The 22,173-nt window shown below is 46.3% G+C and overlaps 1 protein-coding gene across 1 annotated transcript in view; it reads left to right on the plus strand.

Moving 5' to 3' along the window:
- Window positions 1-1,031: 1,031 nt before the first annotated feature.
- The window catches only part of EIF1AX (eukaryotic translation initiation factor 1A X-linked), a 35,193-nt gene continuing 14,051 nt past the window's right edge, over window positions 1,032-22,173 (plus strand). Inside the window, exons 1-3 of the mRNA XM_030202263.1 lie at window positions 1,032-1,247; window positions 10,272-10,355; window positions 11,325-11,428. Coding sequence (XP_030058123.1) covers window positions 1,232-1,247; window positions 10,272-10,355; window positions 11,325-11,428 — 204 coding nt within the window. The 5' untranslated portion in view covers window positions 1,032-1,231. The remainder of the gene's footprint in view (window positions 1,248-10,271; window positions 10,356-11,324; window positions 11,429-22,173) is intronic.

Raw genomic sequence — 22,173 nt, forward strand, 5'->3', positions numbered from 1 at the left:
GGCTCACTGCCGCTTTGTAAAAGGGCCCCTAAATATTTTGTTTTTTGTTAATATTTATAGCATTGTGATTCCTTTTGCTAATCTAGTGCTTAGCTTGTATATTTTCTTGTGAAATTTCTGAAATACAAATTTAGAAAAAAAAAGTCAATAAAAGAGAGAATAATACTCTGACGTATTTAAAATTTTGCACTCTTTAACACTAACGTGTGCAAAGCAAGGAATGTTCAGTTACCATAAAGGGAAGGCTTTTTATTACCCTGTGCTAAAGATTTGATTAGGTTACATTATTATGAAGGATTTATCTCTCTCATTTTGATTCAAGAGTTACAAGCATTTCAAATAACATCAGAACAATCAGGAAAATGACGTTAGAAATTATATTTAAAATTAAAAGTTAAGACCCACCCCGTCTAGTAAACAAGTAAGTTTTCAAGGTTTTACGAAATAAAAAAAATAATTCTTCATCAGGTGTAATTCTGTAGTACTTACTACTACTATTACACATTTCTATAGCGCTACTAGACTTACGCAGCGCTGTACAAATTAACATGAAAAGACAGTCCCTGCTCAACAGAGCTTACAATCTAAATTGGACAGACGAACAGACAGCTAGGGGTGGGGAAATTGCAGTGGTAGTGATAGGGGTGATAAGTGAGGGTGTTGAGTAGATTGTAAGCTCGTTGAGCAGGGACTGTCCTGCTATGTTAAATTGTACAGCGCTGCGTAACACTAGTAGCGCTTTAGAAATGTTAAGCAGTAGTAGTACTTGCAACTTGCTGATTAACCAATGTCCATTTCTATTTTTTTTTTTTTTAATATAATTTAAGAAATCAATAGCGAACGGCCTTCCGGACGACGCCAACCGCGATGAACTCACACGGATACGCTCAGCCTCCGCCTCCACGTAGTAGGTTTATCCAACCAGTGTAATCTCAGCACTGGGCTGCCCCGCCCCGCAATAAAAGGGCCTCTCCGAAGGCGCATGCGCACCTCTAGCACGGCAGCGGCCGCCGCAGCGAAGGAAGTAAAAAGCCTACCCGCGCGCGCCGCGTACCAACGTCAGTGGGCGCCTCTGCTGATGAGTCGCAACCGCGCGTGAGCCGCTGCAGTAGTAGCTGAGCCTCGCGCGCGCACACACACACGGAGGAGACGGCCTGACGAGCTTTTTTTTACTTAGCACCAACGGCCGGAGAGGAGCAGCCGCCGCCGCCACGAGACAGCCGCTGTCACCATGCCCAAGAATAAAGGTGACGGCAACCACTGTCTGGCGTCCCTCTTGGGGTAGGCCTCGGCCTCCGGCCTGTGCGGGCCGTGCTGCGCCTTCCCTCTCTTCTTACACTAGTTGGGGGAGGGGGGGTTCCTGGTCTCCAAAAGCCTTGTCGGGTGTCCCGCTAGATGTTAAGTAGTAGTAGGTGGTATGAAGAAGAAGAAGAGGAGCAGCCTTCGTATCTGGAGAGGCCTTTGGCCCGTGGGAAAGGCTGTTCGCTGGGGTTCCTGGGGACAGGTTTAGCTGGAGTCGTTTCAACAGAGAACTCGCGGCCAGTTCTCGCCTCGGAAAATGGCCGAAATCCACTGGATGGATGGGGGATGGGGGGGAGGGGGTTTAAGTAGAGAACAAAATAAAGCATGGAAAAGAAAATAAGATGACACCTTTTTTATTGGACATAACTTAATATATTTCTTGATTAGCTTTCGAAGGTTGCCCTTCTTCCTCAGATCGGAAATAAACAAATGTGGTAGCTGACAGTGTATATAAGTGAAAACATTCAAGCATTACTATGACAGTAAAATAGATACCATTGGAGATTCTACATGGAATGTTGCTACTATTGGAGATTCTACATGGAATGTTGCTATTATTGGAGATTCTACATGGAATGTTGCTACTATTGGAGATTCTACATGGAATGTTGCTATTCCACTAGCAACATTCCATGTAGAAGGCTGCGCAGGCTTCTGATTCTGTGAGTCTGACGTCCTGCACATACGTGCAGGACGTCAGACTCACAGAAGCAGAAGCCTGCGCGGCCACATTGGTGATCTGCAAGGGCCGACTTCTACATGGAATGTTGCTAGTGGAATAGCAACATTCCATGTAGAATCTCAAACAGTAGCAACAGTGGAGGAGTGGCCTAGTGGTTAGGGTGGTGGACTTTGGTCCTGGGGAACTGAGGAACTGAGTTTGATTCCCACTTCAGGCACAGACAGCTCCTTGTGGCTCTGGGCAAGTCACTTAACCCTCCATTGTTCCATGTAAGCCGCATTGAGCCTGCCATGAGTGGGAAAGCGCAGGGTACAAATGTAACAAAAATAAAATAGATACTATTGGAGATTCTACATGGAATGTTGCTACTATTGGAGATTCTACATGGAATGTTGCTATTCCACTAGCAACATTCCATGTAGAAGGCTGCGCAGGCTTCTGATTCTGTGAGTCTGACGTGCAGGACGTCAGACTCACAGAAGCAGAAGCCTGCGCGGCCACATTGGTGATCTGCAAGGGCCGACTTCTACATGGAATGTTGCTAGTGGAATAGCAACATTCCATGTAGAATCTCAAACAGTAGCAACAGTGGAGGAGTGGCCTAGTGGTTAGGGTGGTGGACTTTGGTCCTGAGGAACTGAGTTTGATTCCCACTTCAGGCACAGGCAGCTCCTTGTGGCTCTGGGCAAGTCACTTAACCCTCCATTGTTCCATGTAAGCCGCATTGAGCCTGCCATGAGTGGGAAAGCGCAGGGTACAAATGTAACAAAAATAAAATAGATACTATTGGAGATTCTACATGGAATGTTGCTACTATTGGAGATTCTACATGGAATGTTGCTATTCCACTAGCAACATTCCATGTAGAAGGCTGCGCAGGCTTCTGTTTCTGTGAGTCTGACGTCCTGCACGTACGTGCAGGACGTCAGACTCACAAAAACAGAAGCCTGCGCGGCCACATTGGTGATCTGCAAGGGCCGACTTCTACATGGAATGTTGCTAGTGGAATAGCAACATTCCATGTAGAATCTATAGAAATCAAACAAAATAAAGCATGGAAAAGAAAATAAGATGATACCTTTTTTTTATTGGACATAACTTAATATATTTCTTGATTAGCTTTCGAAGGTTGCCCTTCTTCCTCAGATCTGACGAAGAAGGGCAACCTTCGAAAGCTAATCTGGGTTTAAAAAAAAAAAGTTGGGACAAATTCCTGGAGGAAAAGTCCATAGTCGGCTATTGAGACAGACATGGGAAGCAACTGCTTGCCCTGGGATTCGTAGTATGGAGTGTTGCCACGATTTGGGTTTCTGCCGGGTACTTGTGACCTGACTTGGCCACTGTTTGGAAAACAGGATACTGGGCTAGATGGGCCATTGGTCTGACTCAGTATGGCTCCTCCTTATGTTCTTATGAATAGCTCCTGCTGTCCCATCCAGTTTCGGCACTGACAAGCCCATTGAGAGTGAAGTTCGTATCTAAACCCCACCTGACATGAAAACAGAGCTTGTGTCTCTTTTTCTGGGTTTTTTTTTCGCAGCGTGTTATTTCTAGTAAAAAAAAAAAAGGTGCCGGTACTCAAATGCTAGGCCACCCTTCAGGGGTGGTGGGGTGATCGCTGAGGGACCCACCCCACAATAGCCAGGCCCCTTTCAATTAGTCACAGAATCTATGACAAGACAGAATTGGTGTGTAGAGCCTGAATTCTTTCATTAAAACTTGGGGTTCATGGGTCAATTTTAGCAGACAGTGGAAAAGGTGCAGGTACTCAGTACCTCCAAGTACCCCCTCAAAAAAAGCCCCGGTTTTTCGGTTCAAAATGTAATGGAAGCTCGATGCCACCTTTCTTTAAAATCAGCTAAAAAATAATTACTAGCGACTGGTTGGCCAAAAACATGATAGAGCTTGTCACTTTTTGGTGACTGATTCAAGGAGAACTTAATTAACTAATATCACAGAAACTTGTGACCCATGTGGAATGAATTGTAGCTTCAAGCCATTCCTCACTGGACACTTGTCTCACAAAGCGCTAAATAGAAAATAATTGTGCCTATCTAGTCCGTCCATCCCCATCAACTATTAAATTCTTAATCTCTTAAGTACATTAAGTATCCCCTACTGAAACCGACCCAAGCATCTAGTATCCTGTTTCCAGTAGTGGCCAGTGCAGTTCATAAGTATCTAGCAAGAACCCAAAATAGTAAAAAAGCTTTTATGCTGCTTATACTAAGTACGTGTGGATTTTCCAAAGTCCATAATGGCTTATGGACTTTTCTGTAAACATCAATCCAGTTCAGTATAAGTTCTTATGTATCGCTATTCCCCAACAAATGGTTCAATGTGGTTTGCAAAAGAACATAAAATTAGTAGTGCAACTAGCAATGAAACGGGAGACGACGGATTAGAGGGATTTCCCGTTTTGTAAAACTTTGTGGGGGTTTTTAAACACTGCTATGCTAACTGCTTTGACAATATTCAAGGTGACAAAGTGATACAAATGCTCAAGAACAGGTGTTACCTCACTCATTCACTGTTTCCAGATTGTTTATGAATGTTTAAAAGAAAAAAAAAAGTGTTCACAGCACAGACCCCTGGATAATCCCACTATTTACTCTTCTCCATTAAGAATGCTGGCCATTTAATCCTACTGTGTTATTTTTAACAATTTCTTAATCCACAGCAGGAGACTGATTCCTATTCCATAACTTTCTGATTTCTTCAGGAGTAGTTCATGGGGCATTTTGTCAAATGTATTTTGAAAATCCCTCTCTTTAAAGATTCTTTGTGCTTGTCCCATGATTTTTGAATTAGATGTAATCCTTGTTTTCACTACTTCCACTGGGAGGCGGTTCCATGTATGTACCACTCCTTCTGTAGAGAAGTAGGTCATTAGATTACTCTTGAGTCTGTCCCTTTTCACCCTTGTTCTGTATTGTCTTGTTCCAGAACTTATCACACTTGCCTACTGTGCATTTATGGAATTTCGTCTTTCTTCTCCTGTCTTCTGAAGTTTGTCTATTGAGATCTGTCTGTATATGCTTTATGACAAAGGCCACCAATCATTTTAGTAACCAACTTCTAGATCAGTGGTTCTGATAGGAGGTATCACTAAGAATTTGGTGTAGTTAGCAAGCCTGTATTTCCCTTTACAACCATCACTGCCTGCAAGCTAGGAAGACCAGCAGTCGAGTCAGGTTCTTGAAATCCCTTTAACTGATCCCTATTTCTGCTTCTTTACCACCCCCAGCCCCAACTGAATGTGTTGTAGGTCTGCTGTTCATAGGTTTTGTTTGCTATATAATTTCCGAGTAGCATATATGCAGGTTTTACAGAAGAAAGGTTGAGGCAGTCTCTAGATTGGCTTTTGTTTCTACATTTTTGAAGGTACCCTTTGCATAATTGTACACAGTATTCTAAATGAGACCTAACCCTTACCGTTCAGTGAATCCAGACTGCCCCTATCGGACCGACTGTTCACTTGTCTATTAGATTGTAAGCTCTTTGAGCAGGGACTGTCTCTCTTTGTTAAATTGTACAGTGCTGCGTAACCCTAGTAGCGCTCTAGAAATGTTTAGTAGTAGTAGTAGATGCACTAACATCTGTCTTTTGCTGCCTCTTAAGTCTGCTAACCTTTTATCCCTAAAGGGAAAGGGGATGCGATTTGATTACTGCCTTTCTGTGGTTTGCGTATTATTTACAGGTACTTATTTTGTACCTGGGACAATGGAGGGTTAAGTGACTTGCCCATGGTCACAAGGAGCTGGTGAGAATCAAACCCGGTTCCCCTGATTCTTGGGCTTCTGCACTAAATAGGTAACTTCTAGAAGCGGGGTCTGACCGATAAGGAGAAGCTCACATGGTACTGCAGATCTGTCTGTTTTGTAGTTACTCCAGCATTCTGAGATTTCCCAAGCAGTAAGTGATAACTAAAAATCTGTATTGCAGAAATGTGCTGCTTAATGATTCAACTATATCAAGTGAAAATTGTACTAAACTATTTTTAAGTAATTGAAGCAGCTCTCTATTTTAAGAATCATAAAAGATCACTTGATAGTATTGGGACATATTTTTAAATTTTGATTTTTACACAAATGTCCACCAAAAAAAGGTGAATGACTGGGGAACACTCTTCCTCTGTGCAAGAAAGAGGATCTGGCGTCCATCTTTTATTTTTTTTTGATAATACGGTTTGTGCCGGGCAAATGCATCGGATTTGAGCTGGGCAGTTTCGTTTTCCAGCGATAATGGAAACCAAAGGCGCCCAGCTCAAAAACGAACAAATCCAAGGCATTGGGTCGAGGGAGGGGCCAGGATTCGTAGTGCACTGGTCCCCCTCACATGCCAGGCCACCAGCCGGGCACCCTAGAGGGCACTTGTAAGAAGTTAAAAAAAAAATTGTAGTACCTCCCAAGTCCGTAGCTCCCACCCCTTGGGTGCTGAGCCCCTCAAATCCCCCACCCCCCAAAAAAAACTCACTGCCCACAACTCTACACCATTATCATAGCCCTTATGGCTGAAGGGGGGGCACCTACATGTGGGTACAGTGGGTTTTGGGGGCGGTTTGGAGGGCTCCCATTTACCACCACAAGTGTAACGGGGGGGGGGATGGGCCTGGGTCCACCTGCCTGAAGTGCACTGCACCCACTAACAACTGCTCCAGGGACCTGCATACTGCTGTGATGGAGCTGGGTATGGCATTTGAGGGTGGCATACAGGCTGGAATAAAAGTTCTTAAAGTTTATTTTATGGTGGGAGGGGGTTAGTGACCACTGGGGGAGTCAGGGGTGATCATCCCCGATTCCCTCCCGTGGTCATGTGGTCATTTAGGGTACTTCGTGAAAAAAAAGGATAAAAAAAAGACCCAAATTCACGGTAAAAACGCCTTTCTTTTTTCGATTATCAGCCGAGGGCGCCCATCTCTCCTCAGCCGATAACCACGCCCCAGTCCCGTCTTCACCACGCCTCCGTCAACTGATTGCAGTTGAAGACGCCCAAAATCAGCTTTTGATTATACCGATTTGGGCGCCCATCTCCCGATTTGGGTCAAAATCTGGGCGCCCATCACTTTCGAAAATAAGGCGGATAGGCTCTTAAGTTGAAAGAGGATTTTTAAGTTAAGCATATAACTTCTGTTTTTTCAAATTGCATTTTCTGCAAAAGTAGGAAATATTTTCACTGGATGACTTACAGAAACTATGCTCGCAATAATTCTTTACACCTTTGACTATTGCAAGTCCCTTTAATTGGGGCTAAGACTTCTCTTTCAAAGCTTCAATTGTTGCAAAATATTGCAGCTAGACTAATCTAAGGAATATGTTTACTAAGGTGCGTTAGCATTTCTAACGCAACTTTAAATTTAAGACACGTTAAACACTTAATGTGCCTATACATTTCTGTGGGCGCATTAGTGTTTAATGCGCGTAAACCATTTACGCGCGTTAAAAACGCTAACGCACCCATAGCGCACCTTAGTAAACATAGGCGTAAATAAACTAAACTAAATTCAAGCACATTGCTCCCTTGTTGAGAGGTTTCCATTAGCTTTCTGTATGGACTTGAATTGAACTTAAATTGCTATGTCTTGCTTTTAAAATGTTATAGGGATTTATTCTGTCCTACAGTACAGGCTTGATTATCTGACATAAACGGAACTGACCTGTTGGTTAAGTGAAAAGTCAGATAATATAGTAAACACTACATAATTCCCGCAAACAATGCATAAACAAAGGCATAGAGTTCCCAATTAAAAAAAAAATTTTCTAAAACAAAGATTTGTAATAGAAATAAATGTGATGATGTCACCGTGGTGGGGGGGGTGGCTGTTGAATATGCTGGATGGTTGGATTAGCGAAGGATGAATAATCGAGACTAGTACAATTTGGGGTTTTTTTGTTCATTTTAAAATTCATAGCTATTCCAAATATAAACTTCAAATTCATAGCTATTCCAGTCAATTGCAACACAAGTATAAACTTCAGCTTCCTGCTGTTTCATGTTTACATCTCTCATCTACTTATGAGAAATGACTTATCTCTACACCTATTCTAAGGAATGCTTTAACAACTGAAATTCGAATGGAGCATAATTATTTGAGATGTCTTGGGGGTAGGGGAATCAGGCGAATTCCCCCCGGGACAATTCCCACTTATGGGGAACAATTCCCACCAAGGACTTTTCCCTCTTGGTCCTTCCCCACCCTCCCTAGTCTCTTTATTGACCATAGCTTCTTTCTTGTATCGGGTCCCGTAAGTCCTGGTGGTGGTTTTTGTTTTTTTTCGGGGTTTTTTTAAATGGTGTCTGGAGCAAGGATGTTAGAACAGCATACGGATGTACACAGAGGACGTATTATCGTATTATAGCGGAATAACTTTTCATAGATAGAGTAGTAATTTGTTATAAATCGTAGTTAGTGTGTTTATTTTGAGGGGCTGAATTAGGTTGAAACCTCATTCTCTATTTCTGTGGATAAAACTCTCATCCTTCCTGTGTCATCAGCTCGTAACCTTGGGGTCATCTTCGGTTCCTCCCTCTCCTTCTCTGCAAATACTTAGCAGACTGCTAAAACCTGTCGTTTCTTTCTCTATAATATCAGCAAAATTCGCCCTTTCTGAGCACACTACCAGAACCCTCATCCACACCTCTCGATTAGACTATTGCAACTTGCTTCTCACAGGTCTCCCACTTAGCCATCTTTCTCCTCTTCAGTCTGTTCAAAATTCTGCTGCACGACTAATATTCCACCAGTGTCGTTATGCTTATATTAGCCCTCTCAAGTCACTTCACTGGCTTCCTATCCGTTTCCGCATCTCTTATTGACCTATAAGTGCATTCACTCTGCAGCTCCTCAGTACCTCTCCACTCTCATCTCTCCCTACATTCCTCCCTGGTAACTCCGTTCACTGGGTAAATCTCTCTTATCTGCACCCTTCTCCACTGCTAACTCCAGACTCCGTTCCTTTTATCTTGCTGCAACATATGCCTGGAATAGACTTCCTGAGCCGGTACGTCAAGCTCCATCTCTGGCCGTCTTCAAATCTAAGCTAAAAGCCCACCTTTTTGACGCTGCTTTTAACTCCGAACCCTTATTTTATCATCCTCACTTTAATATTCCCTTATCTCTTGTTTGTCCAGTTTGTCTGTCCTAATTAGATTGTAAGCTCCGTCGAGCAGGGACTGTGTCTTCATGTTCAAGTGTACAGCACTGCGTACGTCTAGTAGCGCTTTAGAAATAAGTAGTAGTAGTTTGGGGGCGGGAGGAGGGGTATTCTCCCCCCCCCCCCCCCCCCCCGCATCAGCTGCAGTTTGTATTTACTTATGATATTTAGATCCTGGATTAAACATGAATTAGGTTGAAACCTAGTTTGGGGAGGGTGAAGGGGCATTGCCCCCCCCATCTCAAACTATATGTCTGGAAGGGGAAAGGGATGTTTAAAAAATAATGTTGTGGGGGGGGGGGGGGGTGAGGGGTTACTGGTCCCTCAAATGATCTGGAAGAGAAAAAGGAGGGAGATTACTTCTTTGTATTTTTTGGGTTATGTGTGGGAATTGTCCTCCCTGGTGTGGTGGGAATTGTCCGGTGGGAGCTGACCTACAGCCATCGGAAGCTGTTAAAATCCTGGTTATTTCAGAAATATCTTTTATGAATTTAGATCACAATTATTTCCTTTGTTAGTCTGAATAGATTTTGTTCATGAATTGCAAACTATCCTGAGCAATGTGGTCGATGGTATAGTAAAAAAGTTTTATTACTATAAGCTGGAATTAATTGAAAAGGGATACAAGTGCAGGAGAAGAGTAGAGCAACAAAAAATAAACTTAAAAAGGAAGAAATATAAAGAAATCTTTCATCCAGCCTCTTAAAAATGCTGACTGGAAGTTTTGCAAAAGTTTTTCAAAGCTGTTTACACCCTGCAAGTTGCTTTAGGAGCTTTAAACTGTATTAGGCTCTTAAAACCAAGCCTTTGTAAGAAAGATCAGAATGCATTTGTATGGCTTGTGATTGTTTCCTGCTGCAGTTAGTAAAGTAGTATTCTAGTAAACAATTGTTGCAGTGGCTTTGAAGAGTTCTACTGCATTTTGTTTTAAAGTCACCTTTTCTGACTTGCGTGAAATAAATTTTCAGCTTCATAAAGTGTTGGTAGCTCTTTGACAAGTTTGTGAGACTTGGTGTGTCGTCTTATGTTGGTCAATTTTATTGTGATGTTGGATTCAAATTGTAATCTTTTCTCTCTTGTACAGATTTTATAGCACATGAAGACCTTGACTTTTTCTTTTTTCATCTGTCTAGGTAAGGGAGGTAAAAACAGACGACGTGGTAAGAATGAAAACGAGTCGGAAAAGAGAGAGCTAGTATTTAAGGAAGATGGACAAGGTGAGAATTTTGTTTTACTTAAACTGCAGTAGTAATGGGCATGGCCCTGTGGTTGAGACACTGTTAGCAGTACATAAGAACTAACTCAATGGCTGGGTGTGCTGTGGAGGTGGCACATTTAAGCCCTGGGTGGAAAGGAAGCTTTTGTTGCTGTAGTGGTTCACAACTACTGAGCACTGTTAAGTTATTGTCTCCTCTCTCCCACTGCTGGAGCAAACAAGGTAGCTTTATTGTCCAAGCCACAACAGTTTGAACAAGTGGGATTGTGTGCCCTTCTTGCCAACATAAGGAGGTGAACAAAGTTTTCCAGTGACACCACTGAGATATGGGCTGGTGCCTTCTGTAACTCAAGTATTTCTCTACCTCCAGCAGATTGTAAGGGTTTTTCAGGCTAGTGCTGGTCCTAGCCCTGGCTCCCCAGTTCACAGGCTACTTCTTATTTCTGTGGTCGAGCTTAGTGGCCACACTCCAATCCTTGGTATTAGTCATGGCCAGTCAAAAGTGGAGCTCATTCTCAGCAGCCTCCAGCTAGCACCCAAGGATGCTGAGTCTCCACAGAGACCTGGCCTGTTGGGGTGTTGGTCCCCATCTTCCCTCCCTCCCCCTGCTTCTGTTAAGAGCTCTCCAGGAGCACCCTGCAGAGCTAGGCTGCACTTAGATCCTCAGTGTATATTTTAGAGTGTCTAAGCTTCCTAGCTTTACTTTATTTCCCTGCTGTTCAGGGAAATAGTTTTTGTTTAAAAAATTTTGTTGAGAAAAGCAGCAGAGCCATCCCAGAGAACCCACCAGTGTAGAGCACCACCTATACGTACAATAGAAATGTTTCCGAAATGTTACGTTCTTCAATAGTATATTTTCTAATCAATATGCCCTATTTTGGGAAATTAAATACTCTGTTGGATGATGTATAATGTAACATTGAAATAGATATTTAGCCAGTGTTTTTGCTCTGTTTTTCTTTTCCTGCAGAGTATGCCCAGGTGATCAAGATGCTGGGGAATGGCCGATTGGAAGCAATGTGTTTTGATGGTGTAAAGAGGTTATGTCATATTAGAGGAAAATTACGAAAGAAGGTGACTAGACTCTTCAAATTTTTAAGTCTAGTTTTATAGATCAAAATTTGTGACTATATCTGACAGTGATAAAGAAAATATGAGAAACCAAGTTTAAGTAGACAGTTACCCTGCTTGCGGAACCAGGCTTCCTACTATTGTGGAAAGGCACCAATGAAAATTATTGTGGTGTTCTTAAATGTTAGGGTTAGTGCAGGCCTTGACATTTTCTTTGATCGTTGAAGTTTCCTAAAAATGTAGGAGCCAACCAATGAAAACCCAGACAGTGTCTACCCGCCTCCACCACCCTCTAGACTAGAGATTATATGTATATATTTTTCCATTTTGTGTCTATGAGAAAAGAGAGCTTAATGCATCAGGCCCTTCCTTATCCTGCTAGGCAATTCCAGGCCAGTGGGTTGAGTCCCCCCCTACCAACAGGTGGAGGTAGATACACTGGTGATGTCACTGGAGTAGTCCAGTTTAAGGGCTGGTGTAACCTGGAATTCTCTAATATTTCTTTACCTCCAGTGGATGGTGTAATTTTTATTTGGTGCAGCATGCTGCAACCCCCTGGAATTCAGTCTAAAAACTGCTTCTCTTGATATTGAATTCTTAGGCTGGCGTGCTCCTGGGGTTTGGACCAAAATTTGCTTTACCTATTCCTCCCCAATGCTGAGTGGGCAGAGTGCCAAACATTGGCGCTATTCCTGCAGCAAACCCTACATCAGCTCAGAGCTAGCGGTAGGGTTTGTGAAGCATTGGGGAGGAATAGGGAGCTCTGACCAGCATGCATTTGCATTCTTGCAGGCCCCCCCCCCCCCCCCCCCCCAAAAAAAAAAAAAAAATCCCCCCACATGCCAGTTTTCCATGGTGGCCCAGTTGTCTTCCCCCCTCCCGAGACGAGGGCACAGGATATCCAGCCTCCCTAAACTCCCCATGCCCCCAAAAAATCTCTGGTGGCTCAAGTGGGCTGCTAAGATAAGCACCCCCCCCCCCCCCCCCCCCAGTACCTCTGCTTTGGAGAGTAGCACTCCCTCCCCTCCCTTCAAATGCAATGCGATGCTCTGCCCAGCGCATCCCAGGATGCACTAGGCAGGGCGCAGTGCCCCCCGCCCCAGCATGGGGGCTGGAGATCTGGTGGGCTTCTCTACCATATAAGGGAGTTTCTCCCTTTTCTCAGAGAACAAGCAGGCTTCTTCTCAAATGTTGGTCGACGTCTGCGGCGGCCCAGGAAACCGGCAAAACTTTGCAAGTAATGCAAAAAAAACCTTCGAGAACGCTCCATCACGCGAACGGCTTCACGTCCGCAGCGCGAGCATGTCATCCTCAGTTTGTTTTCATCCGCATCTGAGGTGACACGGTATTCAGCTATGTTCCTTTTGGCCCAGGAGACTTTTTGCGTGTTACCGCTTCCTTGTTCTTCTTTTTCTTCTCGTTTTTTGTTTCGACAAAATAAAAAAATTAAAGTTTATTTTCCCTTTATTTTCCTTAGTTTTTCTCACTAAAGTTTGTTTCCTTTTTCGCCGCGGCTGGCTTTTAGGCTTCTCGGCCGGGTTTTGTTTTCCTTCTTGTACCTTTTTACTGGCATCAACGAGTCTTTTAATTTCGCAGCCGCCGTTTTTCCGTCCATGTCATCGAGGACACCCAGCGGTTTCAAGCGTTGTACTCTGTGCAGCCGGACCATCTCTGGTACCGACCCCCAGTCGTTTCTCCAGTGCCTTGGGCCCGATCATCTTCCAGCTGCTTGTAGGCTGTGTCCTTTAATGAAAAAACGGACCCAAGTGTCTCGGGAGGCTCAACGGGAAAAACCTTTTGCTGATTGGTCCGGTCCTTTGGCATCGGTACAGAGGTCTGCAGCGTCAATGTCGAGGGAAGCATCGACTTCAAGAGCACAGGTAATGGCTGCCGAATGACCACATAGCGCTTGGAGCAGCGAGGCATCGAGTGGGTCTCCACCTGTCTCGAGTCCTACTGCTATGCAGGCCCCCCGGGACCGACCTTCGTCAGACCCGGCCCCAAGGAGGCGTGAGGATTCCACATCCTCCTCTTCGGTACCGAGGAGTCTCAATGACAGCCGTCGAGCGAAGGCTAAGAAGCACCGTCATCGATCTCCTATGCGCGGTACCGAGAGCTCCAGGGAACCGAGGGATTCAGCACCGGAGAAGTGTCAGCGCCGAGAGGACCGCTCACCCTCTACAGAGGAGGTGCCGATGCGTCTGTCTTCTGGCAGCCTGGTACCGGCTGTCGATCCCCCTCAGATTCTGTTACCGACTCCTGCACCGGCCCCCCCCAGCCTTTTCCGATGGAGGCTCTCAACGAGCGCATCAGGGCCCTTCTTCCAGAGCTTCTGGAGGGATTGCTGCGCCAGTCTACTTTGGTGCCAGGGGTGCTTGCGCCTTCTGCACCGACTGTTGAAGCAGCATCTGGTCCTTCGCCTGTGGTGAGGTCCCCTTCCTCTGCCATCCGGGTCGACATCCCCCTCAAGGTCGTCGTTCCTCGACGTCGAGACAGGCTCGGGTTCGGGCTGCTCTTAGAGAGATTTTGTCCGATACTGATGATGAGCGCTCGTGGAAGGAAGAGGAAGATCCCAGATACTTTTCTGAAGAAGAGTCCTATGGGGTCCCCTCTGATCCTACTTTGCCAATTGAAAGAAGGATGTCTCTGCCTGAGAGTCTTTTTTTCCTCCTTTGTTTAGGCAGTGTCTAAGGATATTCCCTTCCCTATGGAGGTTGTGGATGAGCCCAGGGCCGAGATGCTCGAGGTCTTGGATTATCCTTCTCCACCTACAGAGGTTGCAACGGCTCCCTTGCATAACACACTCAGGGAAGTTCTTATGCGAAACTGGTCGTTCCCTTTCTCTAATCCAGTGGTCCCCAGAAAAGCTGAGTCCCAGTGCAGAGTCCATGGAGAGCCAGTAATGGTGAAGTCTCAGCTACCTCACGATTCCATGTTGGTGGATTCTGCTCTCAGGAGAGCCAAGAGTACTAGGGACTATGCCTCGGTGCCGCCAGGCAGAGAGTCTAGGACCTTGGATTCTTTTGGGAGAAAGATGTATCAGGCCGCAATGCTCGCATTCAAGATTCAAACATACCAGCTCTACATGAACATCCACTTGCGGAACTCAGTAAGGCAACTGTCCAGTTTGGTCGAAGCGCTTCCTCCGCAACTCGCTGAACTTTTTCACCAGGTGGTCAGGCAGCAGAAGGTGTGTCAAATTCCTGGCCAGGGGTACTTACAACACTTTTGATGTGGCATCCCAAGTAGCTGCTCAAGGTATAGTGATGCGCAGACTCTCATGGCTGCGCGTCTCTGACCTGGATCATAAGACCCAGCAGCGAATGGCAGATGTTCCTTGCCGGGGGGGATAACCTTTTTGGAGAAAAAGTAGAGAATATGATCGATCAGATCAAGAAGCACCATGATGCTATGGATTCTCTCTCCCGCCGGGCGTCTTCTGCTACCACCTCCTCATCTAGGAGGTTTTTTTGGAGAGAAGAGGAGTGCTCCCTATTCCTATAATAGGCATAGGTACACTCCTGCTTCTTGGCAGCCTGTCCAGGCTCAGTCCCAGCGCGTTCGTTCCCGTCAACGGTGTGCACCTAAGGTCCCTGCGGCTCCCCAGCAAAAGCAAGGAACGGGCTTTTGACTGGCTCCAGTGCAGCATAGCCTCAGAAGGAAGTGTCCGTGCCAGACGACTTGCCGGTCGGGGTGAGGTTGATATTTTTTCACCAAAGCTGGCCTCTCATAACCTCTGGTGGGTTCTTCAAATAGTCTGGTCAGGATACACCCTCAATCTGGAATCCAAACCTCCGAATTGCTCACTGGGAGCTCGCTCATACAGCTCCAAGCACAAGCAGTTACTTGTAGAGGAACTCTCCGCCCTTCTAAAAGCCAGTGCGGTCGAACCTGTTGCACCAGGGGAAGAAGGGCTGGGATTCTATTCCAGGTACTTCCTCGTGCAAAAGAAAACGGGGGATGCGTCCCATCCTAGACCTAAGGGCCCTGAACAAATTCCTAGTCCGAGAAAACTTCAGGATGGTTTCCCTCGACACCCTTCTTCCTATGATTCAGGAAAATGATTGGCTATGCTCTCTGGACTTGAAGGATGCCTATACCCACATCTCGATAACACCCAGCTCTTCGATTTCGGTTGGGAACTCGGCATTTTCAGTACTGTGTACTGCCTTTTGGTCTCGCGTCTGCGCCCAGGGTTTTCTCAAAGTGCCTGGCAGTTGTCGCAGCATCGCTACGCAGACTGGGAGTGCATGTGTTCCCTTCTCTCTTCGATTGCCTGGTGAAGAGCACCTCGGAGGCAGGCGCTCTAAAGTCCATGTGGATGACTATTCTGGTGCTAGAGCTACTGGGGTTCGTGATCAATTATCCCAAGTCCCATCTTGTCCCGGTTCAAAAATTGGAGTTCATTGGAGCTCTGTTGGACACACAGACGTCTCGAGCTTATCTTCCCCAGGCAAGGGCAGACAATCTACTGGCCCTCGTGTCCATGGCTCAACCGTCTCAACAGATCACAGCTCAGCAGATGTTGAGACTCTTAGGACACATGGAGGCATATTTTCAAAGCACTTACCCTTCCAAAGTTCCATAGAAACCTATGGAACTTTGGAAGGCTGTGCTTTGAAAATATGCCTCATGGCCTCCACAGTTCATGTAATTCCCATGGCACGCCTACATATGAGATCAGCTCAATGGACCCTAGCTTCCCAGTGGTGCTAGGCCACAGGGGATCTAGAGGATGTAATCCATCTCTCCACCGACCTTTGCAGTTCCCTTCAGTGGTGGACCATTCGATCCAATTTGACCTTGGGACGTCCATTCCAAATTCCTCAGCCACAAAAAGTGCTGACGACAGATGCATCCCTCCTGGGGTGGGGAGCTCATGTAGAGGGACTTCACACTCAAGGAGCTTGGTCCTTTCAGGAAAAGGGTCTTCAGATCAACCTCCTGGAACTACGAGCGATCTCAAGGCTTTCAGAGATCGGCTGTCCAACCAAATCATTCTGATTCAGACAATCAGGTTGCTATGTATTACACCAACAAGCAGGGGGCACCAGATCTCGCCCTCTGTCAGGAAGCCGTCCAGATGTGGCTTTGGGCGCGCCATCACGGCATGTTTCTCCAAGCCATGTATCTGGCAGGCGTAAACAACAGTCTGGCCGACAGCTTGAGCAGCATCATGCAACCTCACGAGTGGTCGCTCAACATGGGCGTTGTCCACAAAATCTTCCGAGCGTGGGGCACCCCCTCAGTGGATCTTTTTGCCACTCAGATCAATCACAAAGTCCCTCAGTTCTGTTCCAGACTTCAGGTACACGACAGACTAGCATCAGATGCCTTTCTCCTGCATTGGGGGACAGGCCTTCTGTATGTATATCTTCCCATACCTCTAGTAGGGAAGACTTTGCTGAAACTCAAGCAAGACCGCGGAACAGTGATCTGTTTGCTCCCTTCTGGCCTCATCAGATCTGGTTTCCTCCTCTTCTGGCGTTGTCCTCCAAAGAACCGTGGAGATTGGAGTGTTTGCCGACCCTCATCACCCAGAACGAGGAGTCGCTTCTACATCCCAACCTCCAGTCTCTGGCTCTCATGGCCTGGATGTTGAGAGCTTAGATGTTGCCCCCTTGGGTCTCTGCGTGTCTCCCGAGTCTTGCTTGCTTCCAGGAAAGATTCTACGAAAAAGTGTTATTGTTTCAAATGGAGGAGATTTGTCGTCTGGTGTGACAGCAAGGCCCTAGATCCTTTTTCTTGTCCTACACGGTCCCTGCTTGAATACCTTCTATACTTATCAGAGTCTGGTCTCAAGACCAACTCTGTAAGAGTTCACCTTAGTGCAATTAGTGCTTATCGTCGTGTAGAGGGTAAGCCTATCTCTGGACAGCCTTTAGTTCGCTTCATGAGAGGTTTGCTTTTGTCAAAGCCCCCTGTCAAACCTCCACCAGTGTCATGGGATCTCAACGTCGTTCTCACCCAATTGGGACTAATGGAAAGAAAATTATCAGGTAAGAACTAATTTTACCTTCTGCAAGTTCATTTTTCAATTCTGTCAGTACTCTGGGATGTATGCCATCTGGTCCAGGCAATTTGCTACTCTTCAGTTTGTCAAATCGTCCCATTACATCTCCCAAGTTTACAGAGATTTGTTTCTCTGACTAGCATTGAATACCATTTCTGGCACTGGTATCTCTTCCACATTTGCCTCCATGAAAACCAAAGCAAAGAACTTAATCTCTCTATTGCCTTATGTTCCCTAAGTGCCCCTTTTACCCTTGGTCATCTAGCAGTCCAATTGATTTTAGTTTTCAACATTTTTATTGATGACAATCAAAATAAAATACATTCCACATCTGGGCTAAATAACATATCAACATTATAACATATATAACAGAAAGCCAATGATTGAGTCCGTCATCAATTTTTATTTGCTTTTTGTTTCTAATATACCTAAAAAAGTTTTCACTCTGTGTTTTACTTCAACGCCTTCAAATCTTCAAAGTCTCTTTGCCTTTCTTATCAGCGCGTTGCGTTTCACTAGTCATTCCTCATACTCTTTTTCTTTTTTTCTTTTTTTTTCAGTCTGATCCATTTTCTGAAGTATTTTCTTTTGGCTCCAATAGCTTCCTTTACCTCACTTTTTAACCGTGCCAGCTGTCGTTTGGCCTTCCTTCCTCCTTTTTTTTAATACATGTAATATTTCTTGTTTGGGCTTCCAGGGTAGTGTTTGAATAGCATCCATGCCTGATGTAAATTTTTGACTTCTTCAGCTGTGCTTCTAAGTTCGGGGGGAGGGGGGTTCCGTTTTTTTTTTTTTTTTTTTTACTATTCTCATTTTATCATAGTCTCCTTTTTGAAAGTTAAATGCTGACATATTGTATTACTCCAGAGATTATATTAAATCTGGTCATGTTATGGTCAGTGTTATCATGTGGCCCCAGCAACATTACCTCCTACACTAGATCATGCACTCCACTAAGGTTTAAGTCTAGAACTATTCCCCCCTCTTGTTAAAGCAGTCTTTGATTTCATCAAGAAATGTTACTTCCCTAGCATTCACTAATGTAACATTTACCCGGTTAATATCAGGGTAATTGAAATTATTGTGTTCCCTGGTTTGTTAGCCTCCCTAATTTTTTATTTTATTTTATTTTTGTTACATTTGTACCCCGCACTTTCCCACTCATAGCAGGTTCAATGTGGCTTACATATTATATACAGGTACTTATTTGTACCTGGGGCAATGGAGGGTTAAGTGACTTGCCCAGAGTCACAAGGAGCTGCCTGTGCCTGCAGTGGGAATCGAACCCAGTTCCCCAGGACCAAAGTCCACCACACTAACCACTAGGCCACTCCTGTCCCATCTGATAACACTTCAGCATTTGTCGATTCCAAGATGTGTTGTGTCCTGCAGAGTTTTGTCTGTTCAATTCAAGGCCCTCCTTAATATATAATGCTACCCCTCCACCAATTCAATCCACCCTATCAGTACGATATAATTTGTACCCTGGTATGACAGTGTCCCATTGGTTATCTTCCTTCCACCATATCTCAGAGATGCCTATTATCTCTTTTCATTTAGTGCAATATATTCTCCCCTCTTATTTCTTAGGCTTCTGGTATTTGCATATAGACATTTCAAGCAATGTTGTTCCTAACTACAACTTGCTCAGCAGTTGGCAGAGATGATTTGCAATCTAGTCTACTGATTTCTATTGCAACTTCTCTATCGGGATACTCTTATCTTCCCTGTTTTTGTGATATCTTATAAAGAAACCTTGTTCTGAACCATGCACTTTTAAACAACTGTCAGCCTTCCCCCAGTTTGTAGTTTAAAAGCTGCTCTTTCCTTTAAAAATGTTGATACTAGTAGCCTGGTTCCACCCGGGTTAAGGTAGAACTCATCTTTCAGGAATAGGCTCCCCCTTCCCCAGAATGTTGCTCAGTTCCTAACAAATCTCCTCCTCCCTGCACCATCGCTCATCCACGCATTGAGACTTTGGAGCTCAGCTTGTGTCTTGGGTCCTGCATGTGGAACGGGGAACACTTCTGAAAATGCTAACCTGGAGGTTCTGGATTTGAGCTTTCTACCTATCTCCCCACATTTTCCTGTGTTATTGGTACCCATATGTACGAAGACCACAAATGTAGTGGTACATTTGAGCAGTTTGAATATGAAAGAGGGAGATGGGACAGTAGCAGAGTTGATGAGGTTCAGTGAAGGTTTTTTGATAAGTGGTATAATCATAGCTTGTTTGAAGGAAGAGGGGATAGTTTCCATGGCAAGTGATTGAGGATGTGGCAGATGGAGGGTATGACAGAAGAGGAGCTAGAACGGAGTTTCTGGGTGGAAATGGGGTCAGAGGAATAAGTAGCTTGTTTTAGGAAAAGATGGACTGTTTCCTTCTCTGTGAGATTCCATAATTAAACTGTGTAGTGCATAACTCTGGTGTTGGTCTCAAGACTTGAGGCTAATGCAAGAAAATTCAGCATTGCATGTCTTAAAAATGAGAGCTGCACATGCAAGGGTGGAACAGCGCATGTTTCTTTGAAGCAGTGGCCAGGTCGGGGATGAAATCCTAGGTACCAAAATTTTTGTGTTTTTTTTTTTTTTTGAGGGGGGGGGTTGGAACTGGATGACTTGGCTTCTGTGGTTAAGCACTGATTTAGTTAAATTCATACTACCACACTTCAAAGATTGCATCTTATTGTACCAACGCTTTTTTTTTTTTTTGCCCTAAAGTCCAGTATGCAGCATAAACCTCCATTCTCCGAGGACAAGCAGGCTGCTTGTTCTCACTGATGGGGTGACGTCCACGGCAGCCCCTCCAATCGGAAACTTCACTAGCAAAGTCCTTTGCTAGCCCTCGCGCGCCCGCGCGCACCGCGCATGCGCGGCCGTCTTCCCGCCCGAAACCGGCTCGAGCCGGCCAGTCTTCTTTTGTCCGCACTCGGTACGGTCGTGTTTTCGCCGTGTCGAGCCCCGGAAAGTCGACCTCGCGCGTCCAATTTGTTTTGAACGTGTTTTTTCCTTCGGGAAAGCTTTGTCCTAGTCGGGAAGTGCTCCGGAAACCCCCCGCCGGGTTTCGTGTAAATCCTCCCCGTACTTCCAGCTTTTTTGCCCCGGTAAGTTTTCTTTCGTCGTCGGGTAGGCCTCTTTTCGGCCTCGGTCGAGATTTTTTCTCCCTCTAAATTTGGTGCTCCAAATTTCGCCATTTCGGCTTTTGATTTCGCCGGCGTGATTTTTCCGCCCATGACATCGAAGCCTTCCAGCGGCTTCAAGAAGTGCACCCAGTGCGCCCGGGTTATCTCGCTCACTGATCGACACTCGTCGTGTCTTCAGTGTCTGGGGGCCGAGCACCGCCCTCAGAACTGCAGTCTGTGTTCCCTGCTTCAAAGGCGGACTCAGGTAGCGAGACTAGCCCAGTGGAACGTGTTGTTCTCGGGCTCTTCGTCGGCATCGGCACCGGGATCTTCGAGTGCATCGACGTCGTCAGCGTCCAGACCATCTTCCTCGGCCGCCCCTGCATCGAGTGCATCGAGGCATCGGGCCTCTGCATCGGCGCCGAGACATCGGATAGCTGCATCGACGTCGGTGGTACCAGGACCTCGTCTGCTGATGTCGTCGGACGGTGGTGCATCGGGTGGAGTGCAGGTGAGGGCTGTCCATTCCCCCGCTGGTGGCGGTGAGCCCTCGGGTGGGTCTCCTCCTACCCTGAGGGCTCCTGCGGTACAGCCCCCCCGAGATCGACCTTCTTCAGTCTCGGCCCCGAGGAAGCGACGGATGGATTCGACGTCCTCCTCGTCGGTGCCGGGGAGCTCTGGTGACATGCTTCGGAAGAAATCGAAGAAGCATCGACACCGGTCTCCTCCCCGTGTCGGCACCGAGAGCTCTGGGTCGCCGAGGGATTCGGCACCCAGCAGGCATCGGCACCGAGAGGACCGCTCACCCTCTGTTCAGGAGGTGTCGATGCGCTCCGCTCTGGACAGCCCGGAACAGCCTCCACGCCCGGAACAGGTACTGACGTCGACGCCTGCATCGACCTCTCAGCCTTTCTCTGCAGCCGCTCTAAACGAGAGCCCCCGGGCCGTTCTCCCAGAGATTCTGGGAGAGCTGTTGCGCCCTACCCCTCCGGTACCGGCGGTGCTTGCGCCACCGGTACCGTCGAGCGTGGCGCCGGCTGGCCCATCGCCCAGGTTGAGGTCCCCGACGTCGGTACCCGCGTGCGGTACCGACCGCGGCCACCTCCCAGGAAGGCTCCCCGACTACGTCGGCGGAGGGAGCTTCGCCGATGCGGGCGAGGGAGTCTACCTCTCGACGCCCCCTCGTGGACGGGGTTCCACGGAGTCGAGCAGGGCGAGGTTGCAGACACAGGTCCGTGAACTTGTGTCTGACACCGAGGGTGAGGCCTCGTGGGAGGAAGAGGAAGATCCCAGATATTTCTCTGACGAGGAGTCTGAGGGTCTTCCGTCTGATCCCACTCCCTCTCCTGAGAGACAGCTTTCTCCTCCCGAGAGTCTGTCTTTTGCCTCCTTTGTCCGGGAGATGTCTACGGCCATCCCCTTCCCGGTGGTTGTGGAGGACGAGCCCAGGGCTGAAATGTTTGAGCTCCTGGACTATCCTTCTCCACCTAAGGAAGCGTCCACTGTTCCCTTGCACCATGTCCTGAAGAAGACATTGCTTGCGAACTGGACCAAGCCATTAACTAATCCCCACATTCCCAAGAAGATCGAGTCCCAGTACCGGATCCATGGGG

The sequence above is a fragment of the Microcaecilia unicolor genome, chromosome 4 (genome assembly GCF_901765095.1).
Source record: "Microcaecilia unicolor chromosome 4, aMicUni1.1, whole genome shotgun sequence".
NCBI lineage: Eukaryota > Metazoa > Chordata > Amphibia > Gymnophiona > Siphonopidae > Microcaecilia > Microcaecilia unicolor.